This window comes from Triturus cristatus, chromosome 12 (assembly GCF_964204655.1).
Source record: "Triturus cristatus chromosome 12, aTriCri1.1, whole genome shotgun sequence".
Classification (NCBI taxonomy): domain Eukaryota; kingdom Metazoa; phylum Chordata; class Amphibia; order Caudata; family Salamandridae; genus Triturus; species Triturus cristatus.
In genome coordinates, this window is record NC_140595.1 from 98,767,662 (window position 1) to 98,792,209 (window position 24,548).

The window sequence follows — 24,548 nt, forward strand, 5'->3', positions numbered from 1 at the left end:
TCCAATCGGAACTAACTAAAAAACAACTTCAGGGAGTGCAATCTATCTGTGATATGTTTATTTGGGGACAAAGGAAAGCACGACGGGCGTTTAAATATATGATGCTACCACGTAATTGGGGGGGGGGGGGGTGGTCTGTTCCTAATTTTATTTTTTAATATTATGTATGTATACTTCAAAACATACGGATATTGTTGACAGGTGAAGATGGATCGACAGCGGAAACACCATCAATATACCAAATGTTGCTAGGAGTGGAAGCTAGAAACTTTTTTGTTAATTTCTATGACCCAAGTTATTTTTAAAAAAGTAGGTTTAAGGGAGTGCCCGCAGCTTATAAAGTCTGGAAAGTAGTACGGAAAGTGTTATCTGTTCCACGGTTTAGCTATTGTACACCGCTTGATGCGGCAGCTATTTTTCCTCCCATTTTTTGAGATATTAGGATGTTGAACTGGAGGGCTAAAGGGATTAGATTATTAGGAGATCTTTTTGAGGGTGGGATATTAGATTCATTTATAGGGCTAGTAAACAGATATGGTCTTCAACAAAAGGAATTTTTTTAATACTTACAGGTTCAGGATTTTTTGTTTAAACATCATATAAGCGAGGGAATAATTGAGCTCCCGATAGTCGAGGCAATCAGAAGGAGGGCACGGCTAGGTGGCTTGTATACTATATTAATCGAAACCCAACTTGATGACATGGATGCACAAACAGCTAAATGGAGGGAACGGTTGGGATTGGAGGGGGACTATGTGCAACAATCAATTGATATGGCGGGGAAGATTTTATTGTCTGCAAATCTGAAAGCACAACATTATAAGATGATTTTTGATTTGTACCATACACCTGTGAAGATGATGAAGTGGGGGAAGGGGTTCTAATGATGGCAAATGTTTTAGATGCAACACGGAAAAAGCTGGGATGGTTCACATTTTTTTTTTATTGTAATGTGCTTCAGCAATTAAGGCTTCAATGTGACTATATTTTGTTGGAAATTCTTGGGCAACAAATTTGCTTGACAAGAGATATAATGCTGACGGGTATAGGTGAAAATGTACCATTAGGACAGTCAGTATATAAATTTAGATATATTATATTCATTGCAGCAGCGGTGGCACGCTTATGTATTGCTTCAGCGTGGTTGCAGCGAGAAGCCCCTACGTTCGAGATGTGGCGGACTAAATTCTATAATATTTTTAATTTACAATATAGTCTTTACTCTCTTAAATCATCAAAGCGTAAAAAGCTAGGTATGCAGATTTGGGACCCGATGATAGAACATTTAAATTAACTGTGTGGCCTATGTAAAATGTATTATTTGTATAATTCCTCTTGTTTCTTTTTTGCTTTCCTGGCTATAGTATCTGGCCTTATGTCTTGACCTGATATATTGTGTTACGAATCTGCATGATGGTTTATGCAATATGTATTCAGTTTTGCTATTTGATATGGACTGAACAATAAAAAAAACAAAGCTACATTTCTCAACCCTGTGGTTGTTTCATATGCATAAGAATCTGTGGACAAAAACCTCAACCTCAGAATACATCACAAGGAAGCCATAGTGAACTGCTTGGCATCAACTGCCCCAGCATCACAATTTATTGGCACTCCTATCAGAACACAACTACCCAAAAGGCTGTTTAAGTCCTTTCAGACATTGATGGGGGCAGAGATCAACTCCACAGGCTCTAATTCCAATGTTTTAAGATTCACCCTCACTATACTGTGGTAAATACAAACAAACAATTGAACCTTCCAAACAAGATCACCAACAACATTACCAGACTCGAGGCAAGAAAAACAAAGAGACTGAAACGACAGGTCTTATCCTTTATCCATCCAGACACAGAACTCGAAGCCTAGAAGCTACCTCCCTCCTCCAAATCCAGAATGAACACAAGACACATCCTGTTGTATAGCACCATTACACACAGGTATAAATATACCTATATGTACAGAAAAAATATCAAAACCAACTCTTGCCGATACAGTATATATACAACATCAATGCAAACAACTATATAAATGCTAAAAGAAGGATGAAACCAGCCAGTGTGGAGAAAAGGCTATTCACCCTATGCATCTCCAAAGTGCATTGGACATAATCTGCCACCAGTTCTCGATCATGATCATGTACATATGAGCATTCTTCAAAGTAGTAAGTGTGGAAATAGTTACATAAAAACATGTACATTATTGCACTTCATAAAGCAACAAAAGAGGACTTGTGGATGTAATCTTATAAATCAGTGGATTCTAGTATATTGTATATAAAAATCTGAATACTGTACGTATGAAATGTCTACGCTCGCTATATATATTTTGATAAATACAGGCTGTATATGCAAAAGCTAGGTGGCCACCATATAAATGGTATAATTTAAAACAGACTGACGTATATGATCCATGCATCGTACAGCCTATCAATGCAAATAAGCAAAACCCAAAATTCAGTATGAATGCTCACACCAAACTGATGGGTGAGCTGCTAATGTGAGGCATAAAAGACAACATAAAAAACTCCATAAGTGAACCCAGTATAATGGAAATGTCATGGATCAAAAATGTGAACAACAGCAAAACCAAAGAAACACATACCATGCTTGAGAATAAATCTTAATTCCACAGTCAGTCCACTATCTGTATTGTTGAGAGTCCGTCTCTAGAGGAGCCAATAAAGTTGACGTGGTATTTCCATGTTATTTCATAATATTTGGCATGTCTGAGGTAAACTTCAATGCCTCCTTGATAAGGGCACGACAATTAATTCTGTCAAACAGAAAAAGGCAAACGAAAAATATAATCAATAGATCACATATCCTAATGAATAGGATGTAAGAAAATTCAAGAAACTTCATACCGGCTAAGACTAACTGGGTGGAAGTAACCACTCAAAGAAACGTGTAAGGTCAAGAGAATCATGGAATGGGCATTCAAAGCTAAAATAATATATAATATTTATCTACGAAAGCGTGGTAAGTACGCAAGCAAACGAAGCCTTGACAGTCGGTCATCTCGACATAAAGATAAATATGTACAGGGTTGCACAATATTATGTCCGGCAATAAAGAACCCCGGAGTCCCGCCCAGGTGAACAACAAGGCTGCAACACGCCTCTTGCATGCTACATATTATGCGGGCAATCAGGCATCAAATTCAAAAAGATTATACAAAAAAGAAACACAACCACACGATGACTTCAGCAAAGCAAGTCCGTGTAGCTGGGCCGGTATACGCTATATATTCTGTGCGAACAGAGTCAAATACTCGCACCATACGCCGCTTACCTGGAGCCTGTAACGGTCCGTGCTCCTTCCTCAAACTGCCACCGGGTGTATGGTCACGTATACCATTTGGAAAGCGCGACAGTATTTAAAGGAAAGGAAAAATGTGAAGGCGCCGATATACGTGAATCCCAACCAGAGCGACGTGGATGGACGTAAATCGCACGGCCGCGTCTCACATCTCCATGGAGACCTGGGGGTCAAAAAAGAAAACTCGAGGAAAGACTCGTGTCTCGTAACCAAAATCAAAACCCCATGCCTAAATCCAAATAAAAAATTGAAAAATTGATATATTTATTTGCCAAACAAACCACGCAAACCATATTCGAAAGAACCTACAATTGCAAGCGCAGATTTAAATATATCACAGATAAAGCTTCACACGTAGCTCCATAATGAACGATGTCAAATACCAAAAGACAATAACACGATAAGAGATCATCAGAAATGGCTGTGATTTTAAATAAATAATTCAACTTTAAAAAAAGTATCAGAATAAGAATAGTAGTATAAGCAACATCTCGTATTGCTGTGAATTATTATTCAGAATGGGCACTACATAAGCTCATTGAGCTATATGACCAGGAAATTGCACCGGGGGGGTGGCAACGATGTGAGTAGACACATGAATGGGGATGTTAACAGGATAACAAAGAAAAAGTTGCCTGAGTTAACAAGGGAATGTATGCACATTATACATCCCCTGTAAATGTTCCATGATGGCCAGGGCAACAGGTGTATGGGGCAAAGTTGTGTTAAGCAACGGATAACATTCAGCCCCAAACGAGCCCCCATTCAGAGCTGGATGGTACTAGGTAATCTATCCCTTGTGCCACATGACAAAGACACAAACCTATTATGTAAGAAAGTAATGCAAATCGTGGTCGGAGTTATGTCCTTTATCCACCGACTGCAATCTGCATATCCATTTGGATTCTGTCTGTCTTAATGTTAGGTCCCGATTGCCACCCCGTTTGTTCAGGGGAATATGGTCAATCCCACAAAAAAGGAAGGACTTATCCCCCATGTGTGCTCTATTATAGTGGTCAGTCATGGGGTATTGCGTGTCATTATTAATAATGGCAACCAACTTCCAGAGAGAGTTGGAAAGATTGAGAGAGGGAGACAGACAGCAGGAAAAGGCCCCCAGAAAACAAGGAGTGGTGGGAGGCATAGGGGGAAGAACAGACAGTCACAACATGCGATTACGCTCCAAGAGGAACTAGGAGCAGACAGGACCACAGTCCCATTAGATCGGTCTATTTCTTCCACCATGGTAATAATACTAGTCCAAATACTACCCAGAATGCTCAATTAGACCTCCAAATCATTAACTTATCACACAGAGAACTAGACACAAGTGAATGCAATATGTTGAAGAAAGGATTGGGTGTCTGTCCGACTCAATATGGTGATTTGGTGGATGTTCATGTTGATTTATACAAATTCCTCCGTATGCTAAAATTAAAAGAGTTTTTTTCACAGCTAACATCATATGTTGTCCCAAATGCTTCTTATGTATCCAATGTTGATAGGACTATTGAAGAGATAAGACAGGTGCAAACATTATTGTCCATTGAAAATGATTAAATGCCTGATATACAAACTATTTTGAATGACCTTGAAATCGCTGAGGATTGTAACCGTGATACTGGTTTAAAATGCAGGTCTAAGTTTGTTCCTCAAGGTGGGTACCATCCGAATATAGATACATTTGGAGAAATGATCACTTGTGAGTTATATAAGCTGGATACCATTGGCTCATATACACAACATCACCATAATTTTACCAAACAAGAGAGAGATGCCCTATATAGATTACAAAAGGATGATAAAATTGTTATAAGAGAAGCAGACAAGGGGGGAAACGTAGTGATCATGGATATCAGTGATTATATGGGGGAGATTGTTCGCCAACTGGGGGACCACCAGTGTTATGAGCTTATCAACTTCAACCCTATTAGTGACTTACGTATTACCATCATGAATGCCTCCTTACGGATAATGAATTTAAATATCTGTATGTCCATCAGGCACGCTTCCCTTGCATTTACATTTTACCAAAGGTCCACAAGGGAGGGAGATTCCCCCCGGGCAGACCTATCATCTCTGGGTTCGGGTCACCAACGGAAAGAATATCAGAATTCGTGGACCTCACTTTGCAGAAGCATGTTATCAACCTTCCCTCCTACCTTAAAGACAGTAAGGATATTCTGGTCAAATTTAATGAATTTATGTGGTCAGATGACCTGATGTTCGTCACACTTGACGTTGTGGGATCATATACTTGCATCCGCAAGGAATTTGGCAGGCTGGCAGTCCGCCATCACCTTGACAAAGAAGGGGCGGACCATTATTCCTACAATCTCATGATTATGGAGATGATTGATCTCATCTTGACGAATAATTTCTTTAAACATGACGAGAGATGATATCATCAGTTACAAGGGACAGCTATGGGTTCCAGGTTTGCACCCTCTTATGCCGGCCTTTTCATGGGTTGGTATGAGAGGGAGCATGCCTGGAACAAGAATGCCTCCCCCTGGACCAAATACATCGTGTTTTGGGGGAGGTATATAGACGATATTGTGTGTCTATGGTCCGGTTCTGAGATTCAATTTAGGGAATATCTAGCGTATCTCAATGACAATTCCTACAATGTACAACTTACAATGGTGTGCAATAAAGAGAATATTGATTTTCTTGATATACACTTTTACATAAAAGAGGGCCAGATACACAGCACCTTGTTTAGGAAACAAACAGCATGCAATAGCATTATGCATGCCTCTAGTGCACATGCTAACTCAGTCATTACCAATATCCCTTATGGGGAGATGGTTAGAACAAGACGCATATGCAGTGAAGAGACCAGATTTAGGGCGAATATCACAGACATCAAACAGCGTTTTGCACGTAGGGGATATGATTCAGCAACTCTTAATATAGCAGAATGCAGAGTCCTGGAGCTTCTAGACCACAGACTCTGACGCAGGCTGGAACAAGGGTTCCGAACAAAACGCGGGCTAATTGTAGAACTTAAGAAAAAGTCTGTTTCTTCACTGATTATACTGCGCATAGCGATAAAATCTTTAAGGCATTCAGAAAACACTGGCATCTACTTTTGGATATTCCTAGATTACGCCCCCTCATTAGTACTAAACCTTCCCTAGTATACAGAAGAGGACGTACACTCAGGAGCTCATTGTGTCCGAGCTATGTGGTCACACAGAAAACCCTGAACACCTGGCTCCCTACTCCACCCATTGGCTTTTACACATGCACTTCTTGCAATATATGTACTTTTGGACGCAACAGATGCAAAGAATTTAGCTATAACACTGACAAGGTACATCAGATTAGGCACTTCATCAATTGTAATACCAAGTACGTTGTTTACACACTTTAGTGCCCATGTGGGAAAGTCTATGTTGGGAGCACAGTGCGATGTCTCAAGACACGCATTCAAGAACATCGACGTGCTCTTATTAATAATGACACACAATACCCCATGACTGACCACTATAATAGAGCACACATGGGGAATAAGTCCTTCCTTTTTTGTGGGATTGACCATATTCCCCTGAACAAACGGGGTGGCAATCGGGACCTAACATTAAGACAGACAGAATCCAAATGGATATGCAGATTGCGGTCGGTGGATAAAGGACATAACTTCAATCACGATTTTCATTACTTTCTTACATAATAGGTTTGTGTCTTTGTCATGTGGCACAAGGGATAGATTACCCAGTACCATCCAGCTCTGAATGGGGGCTCGTTTGCGGCTGAATGTTATCCGTTGCTTAACACAACTTTGCCCCATACACCTGTTGCCCTGGCCATCATGGAACATTTACAGGGGACGTATAATGTGCATACATTCCCTTGTTAACTCAGGCAACTTTTTCTTTGTTATCCTGTTAACATCCCCATTCATGTGTCTACTAACATCGTTGCCACCCCCCCGGTGCAATTTCCTGGTCATATGGCTCAATGAGCTTATGTAGTGCCCATTCTGAATATTAATTCACAGCAATACGAGATGTTGCTTATACTACTATTCTTATTCTGATACTTTTTTTAAAGTTGAATTATTTATTTAAAATCACAGCCATTTCTGATGATCCCTTATCGTGTTATTGTCTTTTGGTATTTGACATCGTTTGTTATGGAGCTAAGTGTGAAGCTTTATCTGTGATATATTTAAATCTGCGCTTGGAATTGTAGGTTCTTTCGAATATGGTTTGCGTGGTTTGTTTGGCAAATAAATATATCCATTTTTCCATTTTTTATTTGGATTTAGGCATGGGGTTTTGATTTTGGTTGTGTCTTGTAAAAGGACAAGAACTAACGGCGGACTCCAAATGCCGCACCTCTTTGCTGTGGTCCCATATGGTATGAATAATAATATGATTATAGTGGGTGTGCACAAAAATGCTCCTGCATCCGCCATTAAAGGACACAGACTGCCAAGCAGATAAACAAAATTTGAAAATGATTGGAGCAGTGCACTACCAAATGTTTAGTTAAAGTCACACCAAGTGGTCAATTTTCTTTCCATAGAAATAGTCTTTATTGTAGTTATCCAACCAAAATATGAAGAACGTCTCAGCCAACGTGTTTCGTTTAAAGAATTGAACTTTGTCAGGGCTGAAAGGAGTATAAAAAGACATAAATATAAAAACATTGAAATGAAAACATTGAAAACAACACAGGACCAAAAGCAAAATAACAAAATACATATATACACAATTACATATATAAATGAGACAATCAGATATAACAATTATTTAACTTATACACTGAACAATACATACAAATATATATATTTAAAGCATCTCCTAAAAAAAACACATGCTGTTGCATAGCACCATTACATACGGGTATAAATATACCCATATGTACAGAAAATATATCAAAAGCAACTCTTGCCGATACAGTATATATACAACATCAATGCAAACAACTATATAAATGCTAAAAGAAGGATGAAACCAGCCAGTGTGGAGAAAAGGCTATTCACCCTATGCATCTCCAACGAGCATTGGACATAATCTGCCACCAGTTCTCAATCATGATCATGTACATATGAGCATTCTTCAAAGTAGTAAGTGTGGAAATAGTGACATAAAAACATGTACGTTATTGCACTTCATAAAGCAACAAAAGAGGACTTGTGGATGTGATCCTATAAATCAGTAGATTCTAGTATATTGTATATAAAAATCCGAATACTGTATGTATGTAATGTCTACGCTCGCTATATATATTTTGATAAATACAAAATATATATATAACAGGTGCCGAAACGGATCTCTATTGGGCTCTCCATTTTTGCACTCACTCTCGGGGTGGAAAAAAAATCTTAACTCGGCAGCTCATCACTGCCAGTGATGTAACTTCAAAGAGACTTGTTATAGTACTTTTACAGTCTCCTCATTTCAGAGCGGAAGTATTTTCTATATTGTATGCAACAAAGCCATAGTTGTTGCTTATGTATCTTATGCAACTAACAGTCATTGACAAAGCCAAAAGCCCTAGCTAGTTGTAGGTAATCTTACTTAAATGTATTCTATATATGGATTCAATCACAGAAGCAGCAAAATGCCAGTCAGGCAGCACACTATGCTAAGCACAGAATGTTACCTTACGCGTTTTAAGCCACGTCCTTACCTGCATCGGCCACGCCCCTTTGAGGGACCCCCCTAGTTAGGTCTCGCCTGGCGTAAGACTGCGCAGACATGCGCACTCTCGCTGGCGAGATTTAATGATTTGAGGAGATTTCTCTAGTGGGCTTTAAGCCGCGCCCCTCTTTTCCATTGGCTGGCGTCAAAGTTTATGCTAAACGGTGGCCAGCCATTGGAAAAGAGCGTCTAGTGACGTACACTTTTCTCTTTTAGAGCCCTCCCAGTTGGACTGGCTGCCCCGACTTACTGCTGGCGTAAAAGTTTTTTTTTATCTTTATGGGGCCAAACACATGGCCCCATAAAAATAAGAAACCAGTCAGGCGAGCCAGTCCAGCTGGGACGGCTCTAAAAGAGAAAAAGCAGGAAGCGTTGTTGGCGTTGCTTGTTTATAATAGCAACGATTAAAAGAAAGACTTTTCGTACTGCTTGTTGACAATAGCGGCCAGCGCCGCACACAACACTCGCTAGACTCTGCCTCCATGTCCACGCCCAGGTGTATTTCCAAATTGCACCCGTCCACAAAGGAATTGCCCGCTGATTAAAAGAAAGACTTTTCGTACTGCTTGTTGACAATAGCGGCCAGCGCCGCACACAACACTCGAAAGACTCTGCCTCCATGTCCACGCCCAGGTGTATTTCCAAATTGCACCCGTCCACAAAGGAATTGCCCGCTGATTAAAAGAAAGACTTTTGTACTGCTTGTTGACAATAGCGGCCAGCGCCGCACACAACACTCGCTAGACTCTGCCTCCATGTCCACGCCCAGGTGTATTTCCAAATTGCACCCGTCCACAAAGGAATTGCCCGCTGATTAAAAGAAAGACTTTTCGTACTACTTGTTGACAATAGCGGCCAGCGCCGCACACAATACTCGCTAGACTCTGCCTCCATGTCCACGCCCAGGTGTATTTCCAAATTGCACCCGTCCACAAAGGAATTGCCCGCTGCTCGTCTAAGACAAGCGGTCCTCCTCCTCGCACTCTGCCCCGGCAGGAGCCAATGGTGGCCAGAGGGCGCTGCTGGGCAACAGCGCGGCCGGGGGCTCCCACTCCGAGGGACAGCTGGGCCCCGAATCATTCCTGCCCCGAGGCGGCTCCGGAGAGCCCAGTGAGCCCGCCGGCGGTGAGTGCTGCCTGCATGCTGCCTCATCTCTGTGCTTTACATCTGACTCCCCCCCCACCCCAGCTCCCCGAAAGTGCTGACCAGTACAGGTCAGGTCAGTGTAGAAGGCAGAGGCACCCACCTCTGAGGGGGCCACCGCTCATGCACCGCCTCTCTGGGGGCTAGTCTGTTGCCCTGCCACGTGCTATGCAAATGTCCGATAGGCCGCTGGGTCATCATGGCGACCCATCCTGGTCTTAACACCTAGGGGTCTGCAGCCCACCGGGAGAATGCAGAGACGCACCAGCCCTGCCCAGAAACTTGGCAAACTATGCTGCTCCTCCACCCCAGGGCCAAGTGGGCGGGTTGATTTTCGTTCACACGCGTTTAGCATTTTTATGGTAACCTTCTTTAATATTTGTTTTCTGTTTAATTGCTGTAACTAGTAAAGTTTCAGGTTTGATTTTCCTTTTCAGGAATTGTGTTAGTATTTTTATGGTGATTTTCTTTTTTAATTATTTTGAATGTTGGTTTTATGTTTAAGTGGTTAGTTCAGTTTTCGTTTTCCGATTATCAGTCCAAGAACAGAATTAAAAGAACCAACCAGGACAATATACATGCACATATAGGTGTATACATTACATATTTTAGTGCATGATGCATTTTACCCCAGTCTTGCTGTTAAGTTGCTCTAGAAATAATAGCTGTCAGTCTCCCAAGTCGGCAGGCTCGAACGCTGTATTGGCTGTAAAAGTTTAAAAATGCATTCAGATTTCCACAGTAGGAGGTTCAATAGACTGAGCCATGCTGTTATCTGGGGACTGTGTAAGCTTGTATGTTAGCCCAGTGGCGAGTGGGTCAGCTGCAGAAGTTTGTTTTGCAGTGGCACACAGTTTCCAGTACTAATAAAATAGCTCAGGTGCTCAATGTGCCTGCTGCAGAGCACTACGTATCATCTCCAGGTCATAGATCCAACCAGATGGAACCCACAGGTAACTGTTTCTAGTCCTCATCAGAGGGTTATGCAGCATCAACAAAGACCTAGGACTATTGTGCATGGAAACGGTTACGTGCATACAGCGCTAACCGAAGCTTTCATTCTTTTGAGGGTAAGAAGCCGAGTACTATTGAATTAGGTAGTGAACAATACTACAGTAATTAATGCTCACTATTAAACGCAAAAAATAAGTTGTATCCTCTGTGCATGGGCAATATTAGTATAATTAACAAGCTAGCACTAGAGTGTATTTATTATGTTAGGGTGTTAACCTTCTTCAGGTCAGCGCTTGCACAGAGGACTCAAGGGCATCGGTTTATGGTTGTTTAATATCTGATAAAATATCCAGACTGGGTACAGGTAGCTCCTATATAGCACACCACCTACCGCCAAGTGCAAGCGAGTGCTTAACCCACCACTAACACCAAGCATTAAAAATGCTATAGGTCGCGCCTTTTATTAAGTTAAAGCCATTTGCTTTGCTATATAATACCATTAGCAAAGCAAATGGCTTTAACTTAATAAAAGGCGAGGCCTATTGCATTTTCAATGCTTGTTTTTTCATCCCACTTAAAGCCCTGCCCCTAGGAAAAAACTGCCACATTTGCCTGGGATTATTATATTATACGTGTGCCATACATAGATTATAACAGACCTGACTGAGTTAGGAGGAGAACGATTTTTTAAGCAAAAAATGCCTTTATTTTAGAAACGGCACGCCTAAAATTGCCTTTCTTTGATGTACTTCAGTGGGGAAAATAAAGTCTTCCACTTTTTCCCCAAAATCTCCCTTTTCGTAGTTAGTTGTAAAATATTGGCATGTATATTCACTTAAAACACAGGGCTGCCACCTGCCAGATTTTTATCGGCATGACTAGAAAAATGTTCACGAAAATTTGGAAAATCACCGAAAGCTGGTATTTTTTCCCTTTATCAGTACGTACATATGTTAACCGCTAAACGCAGAAAGAAATCCCATGTTTACAGCTGCGTGAATGATTCCTCATCCGTAATTGAACAAAGACAAAAGAGCCATATTAATGATAAACACAGACGAGTTTGTATCGAATTATATTTAAGTATCACGTGCAGGCCTGCTTTGCATAATTTTATACAGATTCGTCTGCATTTATTTTATAACTTTTTTATAAACATTTTAGAAACGGAAACAAACGTCCGTTTTTTTTTTCTGGGAAAGTGGAAACCCCTAGGCAGTGGCACAAATTTCTTAAGCGATCATAATTTTTCCACTTTCTAAACGTTTCTGCTTAATACGCTGTGCCAATGAGATACAGCCTGTCGTTACCTTTCAGTCATCGATGGCCCGCCCCCAACCGGACGTGCCTTTTTATTTAACAATGAAGGGAGGGAATGCAGCGGGGAGTTTCCTCGTGGACGTTACGCACGCAGACGCCATTACGCATACCGAGGTAATATAAAGTGCGCCCGCGTCATATCATCGCCAGTCTGTGTTAGTTTAGTCTGAAAGCGAGTTAGTCAGGCCTATCTAACCGACGCCGCCATGTTGAACAGCAGCTGCCTTCTTGGAGGAGCGAAGAGGAGCGCCGTGCTGCAGCTGAACGTGTGCTGCGGAGGGCCACGCCCGCCGCTCGGGGAAGAGGACAGCGGGTGTAGCGACGGCGACGGCTACAGCTCGGACTCCACTTCCAGCCCCTGCAGCCCGCTTACGGAGTCATCGCGCTTCCTGGTACCGGAAGCCTCCCCACCTGCCACCGTGGACAAACTCTATCTCCGCACCCTGGGACTGCTTCGGGACTACTACCACGAATGCGCCGAGGGAAAGAAGTCCAAGGGAGCCACCGACCCCGCACTCAGCACACTGCGGAGGGTAGGATGTTCCGTCATGGACAAGCACCGGATTGCCTTCGATGGTGAGAAATGGGGGAAGGGTCTTTACAAAGATACATCGACCAGTGAAAATGTTATGGTTCAAATCCTATGGTTGGTTAATTGAATATGGCAAGAACCCAGGAACAATTATTGAACCATAGAAAGGTCTCCATTATTTTCCGGTACAGTAGCCATGAAAAGCAGGTGGGGCTATTCAAGGGTAGTCCGATCTCCAAGCTATTCGATGCTTTTACCCATGAATAGCTCAGGTTATATTGTAGGCGTCCGGCTTCTGCCCCTAGTGGGGCAATGAGGAGCTGCACACAGTTTTGACAAGAGAAGCATACGCCTCCTATGGTGCGCACTGAGACATCCGGCTCTCTGGTAAACAGATGGCCTGCACAAAGCTGAATAATTGAGGATTGCTGGTAGCTGCCCACATTGATGTTTGTAATATATTGTTTATTGCTAACTAAACTACATGTGGTCTCCTCTTCATTTAGCGCTGCCCCTAAATTTTTTCGATTTAATTGCGCTCTCATGAGTTGCTTACATTGCTAAAGTTGACCACTTTCTGGCCTTACAGTTTCTGTCAATGAAGCCATATAGGTAGGAATCTTTTTTAAGAGGTTGCAGTACATTGTCGCCTCCCAAGGCATGTTTGGGTCCTGAGCTCCTTCATTTTCTGCACCTTCACTGGGTTCCCTCCTGTAAATTAAGTGGTTCCCGAGGGGTTATATAGAAGTTGCCATCTTGCTACTTGCACATGGTTCTTTTTGCAGTTAATAAATGAAGTCCATGTTCGATGTAGTTAAAGGTGTTTTATTATTTTTAGAAAACATTAGCTATCCATAGTGTAAACTTGGTATGTATTTGTGCTGTCGACTGTAGAAATACTGCTAGCCTGTATTCGTCTGTTACATTAGTATGCTGCTACCTCTTACCTTTGTGTTTTTGATTTCTTTTGGTAATGACATTACCTTATTTGTGCTGTAGGGAGACTGAATGTCTTCTTGTCCATTAATGAATGCGCTACTTTTGTGCATCCAACCTTAAGATGTCAGCGATCACTATGGGGGATCTGCCTCCTTATTTAATGCGCTACCTCCTTTAATGTGCCTGTTGGTGAGGGCCGTTGGGTACAGCGGCGCTGGTTCTCTCCCCTCCTCCCAGCGGCGCTCCAGCCCAGAGTTTCCATCTCGACACTTCCTCATTCACTATTTATCGTTCCAGAGAATCCGGCCTGCTATAAATAGCCGAGCCCCATATTTCCTGTCATTAATAATTCTTTACTGCCCTAGTCGCTCAGTCAGTGTATTAGAAGCTCCCTCGGTGTGTTCTGGGCTCATTTTTGTGTGTGTGATCTTTCATTGATGGGGGAGTTATCCGCTTTATCGTGTTTTTGTTGCCACTAGTCGTTGCCAACTTTACCCCCAGATGGCAATCGATGGACTGGGTGTGTTTCTAGTTGGTGTTCTTTGTACATTCTCTCTGGTCGCTGCGCGACATAGCCTTTGTTGCTAGAGCTGTGTTGTGTAGGCTGAATCTCCCTTGGGCCTGGTGGGTTCTGCGCATTGCTCTGCTAAAGCTCCCTTACGGTTGGCATTCGTCTGGTCTGGTGGTCACTTGAACTCTCTGGTTGTAAGGAGCATGAGTTGCCTGGTCCCACTGGAAATTGTGATCTAACCTTAGGGTGTTTTATGAAGATTGAAGCTCCCTTAATGCGCACATTTGTTCAGTCATCATCCTGAATGGTTTGCTCAGTGTATAAGTAGCATGAAGGTTTCTAGCTTTCGCTGCAGGTTTACTGTTCCGGTGTTGTGTAAAGCTGCCTAGCCGTGTTTCTTGGTGAAGCTTTCTGTCCTGTGGATCCATGATAGTGGCTGGATCCGTCTCAGACGGGAGGATTCGAAGAGGTCAACTGTATTTAGTGTCTGGAACTCGTCTATTAGGACTTCACAAACTTTGTGATTGTTGGAATCACCCCATACCCCTCTCCTTGCATTGCGCTACACCTCACATCTCCATCGTGTGAGATGATGGGATTTAGGGTGAGTCTGATCATTGTCCACCTCTACATTGGCCTGTCTCATTAGCCGTTGGTTCCTGTAGTCTTCTGTGTGAGGTGATGACTGTAGCTTGGAATCTCCATGCTCCCCCCTTGTTGTTTTTGCAGTGCCTTGTGATAGCTCCTCGGAGAGTTTGGGTCTCCTTTGCTAATTATTTTAAGTCTTTCCTTCGAGTTTATCGTGGTCTCCACTGCTCCCTTGAGCTCTGTGCTCCCTTAAATATTAACTGCTTCTTGTGTTCGTTCATGGTGTCAGGAGCTTACTTTGGACCAGTGTCCCTGGTGCGGTCCCTGTCGGACCATGTCTAGTTTCTCCTAGTTCATTAATATAAGTAATGTTCTCTTTTGTTCTGCGAGATGCTCTCTCACTCAAAGTAATTGTTTCTTTTTTGCAAGGATCTTTTCATGGTTGAAATCTCCCTGGATCATATGTCCTGAATAATTCAGGTGCATGAGGCATAGCATGGTGTCGGCCTGATTGGCTGAGAGCTGGCACCTCCATTGTCATTAATTAGTTAGTAGCTGGTTGGGGCCTACCATATCGTTCTGAAAAGCAGAATTATACTTAATATTGAACCTTCCTGTTTTTGGTTTGCCCTGTTAAGACTTCATAGTGGCAGAAAGTTTTTCTTGGACCAAATCATTAATATGTCACACATCTTGGGAATGTTTCTGGAAGGCTGAACACTTAATATTTCCTGAGCTTCACAAGCTAGTCTGTGCGTTCTTACTTTGCTATGTGATGACTCCATGTGAGCGAATGTTGTGGTCTACAGAAATATAATAGGACGTTCCAAATTGGTGCTCTTGCGTTGGGCCAGAAACCTGGCGATTGATTTGGTCTTCATGTTTGGGTTCAGTGTATTCCACAGTCTAGGTTCTTCAACTCCAAGTAACCCTACCCAATATTGCAGCTGTTTGGAAGTTTGAGGGTGATGCACTGGGCTGTTGGTGAGTGAATGTTTCTGCTAGGGACATTGTAGGGGAGCTAGAGTCTTTGCCACAATAGGCCTTGTGGACAGGGTACAGGACCCATTCAAGGGAGCTTAACAGAGGGCTTTCTAGTTCTGCTTAAATATGGTCACCTTTGGAAAGGTTGAGGTACATTCTGACTACTTTGTTTTGCAGTCTCTTGTACCTGTCGCTAGTTTATGTTCACCTTGCATAGATAACACCTCAAACATTTAGCCATGTCAAGATTGATGTTCTTGTGTCCTCTTCTGTTATTAGTTCAATGTAAACCTACATTTTCGAAGCAAATGATTGCTTGTTGATCCTTCAGCCAGTGACTGACCTGTAGTGCAAACAAAGTTTGGGTATTAAAGGTGATCCCAGTTTCTTCCTTACGACTCTTTCAATGCTCGAGCTCCTGCATTAATGTGGCTGGAATCTCATGGTATTTCGCATTTTCCATCTTGGAAAGCATCTTATTGCCTTTTAAAGAGGATGAACTTTAATACTCGTTATAATTAAGGAGTACATTTTTGGTAGTTTTTTGATCTAATGTTTCTTCAGGTCAAGCAGAACCATGCATAGATTTTCTCCCTTGTAGCACCATCCTGTGTTCATGTTCATCTAGAAATGTGACTCCTAGCGGGTGTTAGAATTCCACATTCGGCCACTCCACATTTCGTTGAAAGCCTTATGGCTTCTTTAGAAAGCAGCCGGCTTTTCCAAGTCTTTAGGTGAAATCATCCTTCTACATCTAATCTTGAGCTTGTCCTCTTGGATTCCAGAGAAAGGGGACTCTTAGCACTGGTGCTTAAATCACATGAGACTTGAGACATCACGCACTATTGTGCTTCAGCTCCCCCATTAGGAGTATAATCGCCAGGATGTTTGTGGTTTTTATTTAAAAGCCCCATTTCCTGCTAATAACCCTTTCTGTAACAAATGAGAACCGTGGGCAATTAAACCTCAAGGTACATTGAAAGGAGCCTTTGTTAAAGACTCGGTTTGTGGATTACCGAATTTTGAAAGCTGAGCAGTCAGGAATGGCTTGTTAACCTGTATATAAAGCACAGGAGGTATTTTTACTTAGCCCTTTATCTCCACAAGCAGGAGACAGCCATGCAGACCTTTATAACCTCCACAAATGGTTGATGCAGTGTTCCTAAAATTGTCACTGGGCATTTGTTTTAATCTTAAATTCCTTCTGCCCTTACCCTCTTTAGATTGAGACTGCCACTGTCTGCTCTGCCTTCTGTGCTACTCGCACCCAGGAGTAATGTGTCTCATACCAGAGCTGGTCCTTCAAATGTTCACATTTTGTTCATGGGAGGTGCAGGTTAGGAAAAAGGTGGATTTCCAAATGTTATTTTTAGGTCTTGCCTGGCGTTAGCAGCGCGCATGCGCTGCTCTTGCCATGCGAGGGCTTCTTGGAATCAATGCGGATTCCTAAGCTTTCAGAGGCGGACTTGAATCCCCGCCCATCTTTTTAATTCGCTGGCGTCATCCTCCATGCTAAACGCTGGCTGACGATTGAAAAGGAGGCTTATTAGTCCCTCCTTGTTACGGCCTTGTCCACTTTTTGCCCTGCCCACAGGGATTGGCTCTCACATGTGGCGTTACACGGTCTCCTTCATTAGCGGAGACACACTGTCATTGTGAGCGCGGGCCGCCTGGCTCGCTTGTTTAAATTCTGTCTCCCCTTCAACTACACATACAGCTGCACCCTCCCACCTCTTCCTTTTTGTCTCAGGGAGCAAGGCACCATTCATTTTTACAGCCGATTAGGTATGGGAGCTCCTCCGTGTGCTGCCTCTCCTTTGGCGTTAACTCTGCCATCTTGCCCCGTATATCAGCCTTCCAATGTCGATAAATATTTAACTTTAACGGCTTAGCCCAAACAAAGTTCTGGCGCACGGAAAAGAACCCCATTCCCCTGTTGGCATTGCATTTTTTAAAGTTGCGCCAGTTACTGCCCCATCGCAAGTGTAGCTTTATTTAATTTTTGGGGAACCGCTGATCACTTTCCCTCGGCACATAGATCTCTCGGAGCTTTGTTCTCTGGTTTTACAATGCCAGAGGTTACAAACTCCCAATTGCGACACCTATAATTAGCATTGTAAATGCTTGTTAAAAAGGAGGTCTCTTTTATTCTAGGAGGCCCGGGGGTACCGAGGTAGCCTCCTAGAGTACGGAGTTTATCAACTTCAGTGAGAGGGCGCGGGCGGGGTTTAGCTCTTAATGCCTCTGGGAGAGACCTGGGATCTTTGCACCGGGTTTTATTCACTAATCACGGCTACAAGACACGGGGCACCAGCCTCACTGCACGCCTCCCCCGTGTGGACAAGGTCTAGAAGCGACATCTGGGAAACACCGGCTCCTGTATCGGGGACTGCAGTACACACCTGTCAATCACTCATCCCCATCCACTCTGAGCAGCTACTGTACCTAGACCTGCCCTCTCCGATACCTGTCGGTATCCTCTGCGTCCTCTCATTAAGCAAGTGGGGGGCCCTAGGAGAGTAGAAAGGAGTGTGGGGACACAGGCAGACAGCCGGCTACGCAGGCACCGTCTGAGGGCACAGGTACAGCAAGGCAGAGCAGTACACATACAGGTGGGCGGCTACAGGCAGACAGAGCAGAGTGGACGGCTACAGGCAGACAGAGCAGGGTGGACGGCTACAGGCAGAGCAGAGTGTGCAGATACAGGCATAGAGGAGAGCGCAGAGACAAGCAGGAAGAGAGGAGCACGCACAGACAGGTAGAGCAAACGCGCAGATACATGGGAGATTGCACAGACACAGGATGGCAGAGGAGAGTGCGCATATACAGGCAGAGCAGAGCAGCAGTTACTGACGGGCCTAGCCAACTAGCAGAAACAGGCATGCAGAGACGAGGAGCGGGTCAGGCAGACAGGTCCAGGACGCAAATACAGACAGACCGGAGGAGAAGGCAGGCAAAATGGGGCGTGGACCCTAGCAAAAGCTGTGGGGTGCGGGCATAACAGGCAGGGCAAATAATTTGCAAGACTGATCAGAACGTTAAAACAGACAGGGTAAACTAAGTGAGACAACTGGGCTCAAAACATTGCTATCATCCCGGTCTCTAAATATTCCACAGCGAGCCGGCAGCACTGAGGGGAGATGTTTGTGTCCAGGGTAGTTAGAGAAGGGCGGGTTCAGGCCAGGATCTCTAAAATGGGGGGGGGGGGAACGCCCACGCGTGCACACATGCGGACGCCGACTGCAGAGGAGACTCGTTTATGTGGCGTGAAATCTCTTCTCGTGGACCGACTCTTGGGACCCCAGAGCAGGGGGCATGTATGAAACTGGGCACATTTCTGCATCTTAAATGTAGAGTTTTATGAACCCCACTCAGATTTATAGAAGCTAAGCGACAGAACACGAGACAGACGGGGCACGGGTGCTGGCAACTCTGGGGAAGAAGGGGTGGGGAGGTTTAACAGGCGGCAGAAAGGGGGGTTGGTATTGGCATCTCTGGCAGCAGAGACCAAACTAGTGCCTTGGTTTGTATAATGCACTGGGACCCGCCCATCCACAGACTGGAAGCTCCTGGCACATTCAAGGCATGTCAAAGGGAGAGGTGAAAGTGCTTATCTCCCGTTTGTCTGCAGTCCACTCAATGACATATGAGGAACAAGCATTTGCAATGCAATAGGTCTCGCATTTACAAAAGTTTAAGCTATTGGCAATGCCTTTTATTTACATTTTAAAAACCAAAACATAAATAAGTCGTCATTTACAATGCCAATAGCTCAAACTCACGTAAAAGGGAGACCTATTGCATTGCAAATGCTTGTTCAATATGTTGTCTGCATTGGGTTGATGGCTTGTTCTGTTGGTGGCGCTTCCTTTTGTGGACTGAGTTGCAAATAGAGCGAGTTCTAATGTATACCACCCGCTCTGGTCTTGAGATGCCAGAGATTGTTCAAGACTGGTAAAAACTGGTCTCTGCTGCAAGCCTAATTCACCTGCATAATGCCTCATTAGATGGCGAGGCTGATGCCTTATACCCGATGCCTTATGGCATCAGGAAGGGGATTTCAAATAGTTATTGCAGTGTAGACACTTGTGGAGGGGGCTGCGGCAGTTGGAAATACACTTATTGTGCGGGTCTACCCCCGTGAAGACATCAAGACCCTCAACATAATCCTACAAAAACCCAAAACTGGCTAACATGCTACCACCTCAAACTAAACACTCAAAACTGAATTCCTCCTAATCGCCCCACCCAATCGCCAGTCGTTTACAAATGGATGAAGCAGCTAACAGCCCTAAACTGCCTGTCTTTGGTCATTGATTTAGCGAGATCACTAGGAATTATTTTCTGTGAGTAGCTAAACATGCAGAACCACATTAGTGCTGCCACCAAAGGAGCGACACTTCAAGTGAACTTTGTAAGAAAATGAATACCCTTCCTGCCCCCCCTCCCCCTGGACATCAGTTCTGCTGTCCAAGTTCTTGTGATTCCCAGGCTGGACTATTGAATCGCAACCCCCAGATGGCTTGCCCAAATCCACAACTCCTCCCTTAAGGTCCTCCCTCAACTCTGTGGCATGGATCGAAAAGAGACAACCACATCACCCATGATATGAAATCCCTCAACGGGCTCTCCTACAAAGCAAGAATTTGGAAATCCCTCCCTCCTGAAACCAGACTGAATCCCTCAACTGCATCTTTCAAGAAGTTAAACTACTACTCATGAACACAATTCTGCCCTAGTTCCTTGGAACTCTTTTTGCTGAGTTTACCTGGACTCGCCATCTTTACTCATGATTACGGCATGCTTGTTATATAACTGTTTTGACCTATCAGTCTTATCACGGAGGCGATCCTGCTCTCTTCGAGGATATGCGAAATGATGTACTTTTCTATATTTTGATTTTATGTCTCTGTTCTTCAACATGAGTTAAAGCTCTGATACCAGCAAAGGTGTCTTGTTCGCGCTATATAAAACCTTCAAAATAAATCAATGAATAGTCTTCAACCTTTGAAGCAGTTTAGCGTTTGTTCATGGTACTTGTGAAACTTTTATTCTTTGTAAGACTTGAAACGTGTTTGTTGATGCCCTCTTTGTTTATCTACAGGGATGCTGAGGAAACTTGACATAAAAAGTCCAGAAGATCTCAAACCTGTGATGTCCGTTTCATCTCATATGTTTGAGGATGGCGTGACAAACTGGGGGAGAATTGTTGCACTTATTAGCTTTGGTGCACACATCGCAAAGCACCTGAAAAACATTCACCTGGAGGACAGTATTGATACCTTGGCAGAAAATGTCACCAACTTCCTAATGACCAGTAAACGAGACTGGATAGTTGCACATAATGAATGGGTGAGTTTATTCACTTGTTCGGTGTTGGTGATGAATATATACTGTCACATTTGTGTTTCGTGAATTATAACTTGCTGGAAACTGGGTCCTATATGCAGATCTGCACCCTTGCTTGTTCACACTGCGAGGTTACTTCATGGAGAAGGATGGCATTATAAACCCATGGTTAGTTTGAGAGATTGTTATGGGAATGCAGAGGCCACTGAAACAGCAGGTGAAAAGCTGGGTTTAGATGGTAAGAGCAGGCGCTTAACTGCTTTGAGAGGATGGTGGGAAGGATTCCTTTGTGTTCTGTGTCCTCAGTTTATTTACTGTAACCAGGTTACGCAGATTAATATATTTTCGGTCCCTTTGTGTGAGGGTTACAGCTAGGGTTCTTTAGTAGTTTTAGGGATTTCCTCCAGAAATGCTAAATTCATTGTCACATCTTTGCCTGGAGTTGTTGCAGAACTTTATATGCATTTGACGTGGGTTGATTTGATAAACTGTGAAATGTAATGAGCTGGTCTTGGGGGTTGACCAGCATGGTAACCTGGTGGGGAGTAACCTTGTAAATTATAGTTATTAATGTGTGATCTTTTCTCTAGGATGGTTTTATGGAGTTCTTTCACGTCGAAGATGTGGAAGGAGGCATCAGAAATGTTCTCATAACATTGGCGGGTGTAGCTGGCGTTGGAGCAAGCTTGGCTTACATGATAAGATGAAGCACCTTGAACAATTCCCCTCCCGGTTGGTTTTCTGAACTGTTGGTAGTATTTGCTGCTCTAACATTAATGCTGCAATTGCCACAAGGACCACGCCTGTACATCCCATGTACTGCAGAGAAAGGTTAGGCCAAGCAAGTGGAGAACATGCAAGCCAATGTTCTTCGGCCACACGTAAGCAGCCAGTGGGCAGAAAAAAGTAAGAACCACACTTCTATTCCTGGGACAACAGAGACATGGCATATCTGTGCATGAAAGTTGGCTCAATTATCTAGGAGGTTTTCATTATGGACTTTGTACATTGTATAATATATAAATATATATTTTTACAAAGAATCCTTTGGTTTCCCGTGGCATCTGTTTACCTGCGTGAGAGTCTGGGAGGGGAAGGATGCAAGTCCTGCCATTTCATGCATTTCACAATGCAAGTTTGGGTATATGTATGTCTGGAACATTAATTGCTCTGCGGTTGTGTTTTGGGGAAAACAAAATATATATTTTTGTATTAATGAGACTAAATCTGACGTTCTAACCACCTCCTTTGTATATGTAAGTAATTCGCCGCCCCAGTTTCCATTCAAGTTTTGATGAAGAGCTCAAAATTCAGTTGCCCAAAGTTACGTGCGAGAAGTGCCTAGTGCATTCCTAGATGGTGCTCTTCTAATGCTGCATACATCTGTCTTCATCGACCCTTTTGCAAGGAGATTGTCTGCCATGCACATTCTGCCTCAAGTGGTGTGATGCTGCGATGTTTTGAAGTTCACTCACAAATGAGTAATATATTTGGTATAGGAAACTATTTCACATTTCTTTTCTTTTAGCAAATGTCTGTTCAGAATAATATTGTCCGATGTAGTTAACTTAAATGGCGAAAATGTACTTCAGAATTCTTGTCTGTCCAGTGGTTTGTTTGAACTGCCTGTTCCGCCCTGGGATGCCCACCAACAGCCTTTAGTGACCTGTGTGAAATGAGCAAATTGTAATCCTCTGTCACAGCACAACTAAATCGCATTGAGTTAGGTACTCTTCAGTGCAAACTGTGTAAACGCCTAGAATGGTTCACAGCCTATTAGGTTTTATTTTATTTCACTCTTTGGGATGAGCGGTTGGTAGAATGTAACATTCCATTTGTTTCAGATGTTCAATAAAATACTTGACTCCAAGATAAGCTATTTCTTTTTCATAATAAACCTCAAGGGGCATATTATTTAGAGCGAGAACACTTATTCTGCATATACCCTGTTGTGCCCTCCATACTATTGATGCTTGAGAGTGAGACTTTATTGCTAGTGTTGGGTAGTTCATCTAATGAAACTGGTGAGGCTGTTCAGAATGGGAAGTTCACTGTTCAGCGCACAACTAATGTTTAGTGGAATGCAGGTGTGTACAAATTTTAGTTTAGCGACTTCATGAACATTTAGCCTCGCTCTAAAATTTGTTTTACTTATTGTAATATTTGTACCTGATGTTTGTGGCCCAGTGACTCTAGCCGTCTTCTCATTTTAGTCAAGGTCCCCATCTAGGGTGTTTTAGGGTCAAGGAGCTGTCTGACGCCTCCAAATGAACCTTCGGTGAGCGCAGGGTATTTCTTTTAGTTGTAAAACCACTAGAAGCCTTTTTTGTGTGAGATCACACACTTAAGTTACACATGGACGCAAGATGTGCTAGGCACTCGTGAGCAAGGAGCTAAGCTTGACCTAATTTCCACAATTATTGATCAGCTTATGAGTGACCCAAATTGTGTGGGATTGGGACAAGTGTGTTGGATCTAGAGAAGTTAATGTTAGCTTCGATCTAGTATTGAGATTGCGGTGTTTCTCGTTAGTATTTTTGTGTAAATGTTTAGCTGCCCCAAAATGGGCTACACTTTTTATTTGTTTAATAAATGTTTAATGGGATCTCGAAAAATGGTGCTACTGTCAAATGTGCTTACCGATGGGAGATCACCCATGGTCAATAAACAATTTGTTGTTTCACTGTGAATGGTTTCTCTCCACTGCTATGTTCAATTGAAGTCACCAGTGTTCACTAGGAATGTTTTGTATGACTTTGCCTTTCTAACCCATAATCTTATTTTAAAGAGCTTTCTTCTGAACGCCGTTAGTACTATCTTCGTTTTGCAGACAGGTCAACAACTTGGGTATACAACCACCTGTCCTGGCGATAAATCTCATCTGCAACTCGCAACCAACTCCTATCAGTCACGTCTGGAAATCCAATCTGACTGCTTCCTGTTGCACCGCCTCCCAGTGATCTGGGCCATGGAAGAGGGGCGTTTTCAGCCTGTAGTACTTAAACTGTAATTATCAGGTGATTTGATGACGACTCAATAAATGTAAGATTTCATTGTAATGCAGTGGGTGCAAAGAATGGGATAGATTTTTTATCCTGCATTTCGCATGTTTGTAGTTTACATTGTCTTAAGATCGTCATTCTGTGACACTGGACCTCGAGTGTTTCACCCGCAGAGCCAGCACTATTCGTCTCAGTACACGTACTGTTTGAATTCTCTGCTATACAGTCTGTGCGTCTCATTTGAAAATA

At 43.1% G+C, this 24,548-nt stretch overlaps 1 protein-coding gene across 1 annotated transcript; it reads left to right on the forward strand.

The window, feature by feature from the left end:
• The first annotated feature begins 12,524 nt into the window (after positions 1-12,524).
• On the forward strand, positions 12,525-23,987 carry MCL1 (MCL1 apoptosis regulator, BCL2 family member). Its single transcript, XM_085638950.1, has 3 exons — positions 12,525-12,970; positions 21,053-21,300; positions 21,888-23,987. Exons 1-3 carry the CDS (start codon positions 12,601-12,603, stop codon positions 22,002-22,004), a joined length of 735 nt encoding a protein of 244 aa, XP_085495076.1. The 5' UTR covers positions 12,525-12,600; the 3' UTR covers positions 22,005-23,987.
• The last annotated feature ends 561 nt before the right edge of the window (positions 23,988-24,548 follow it).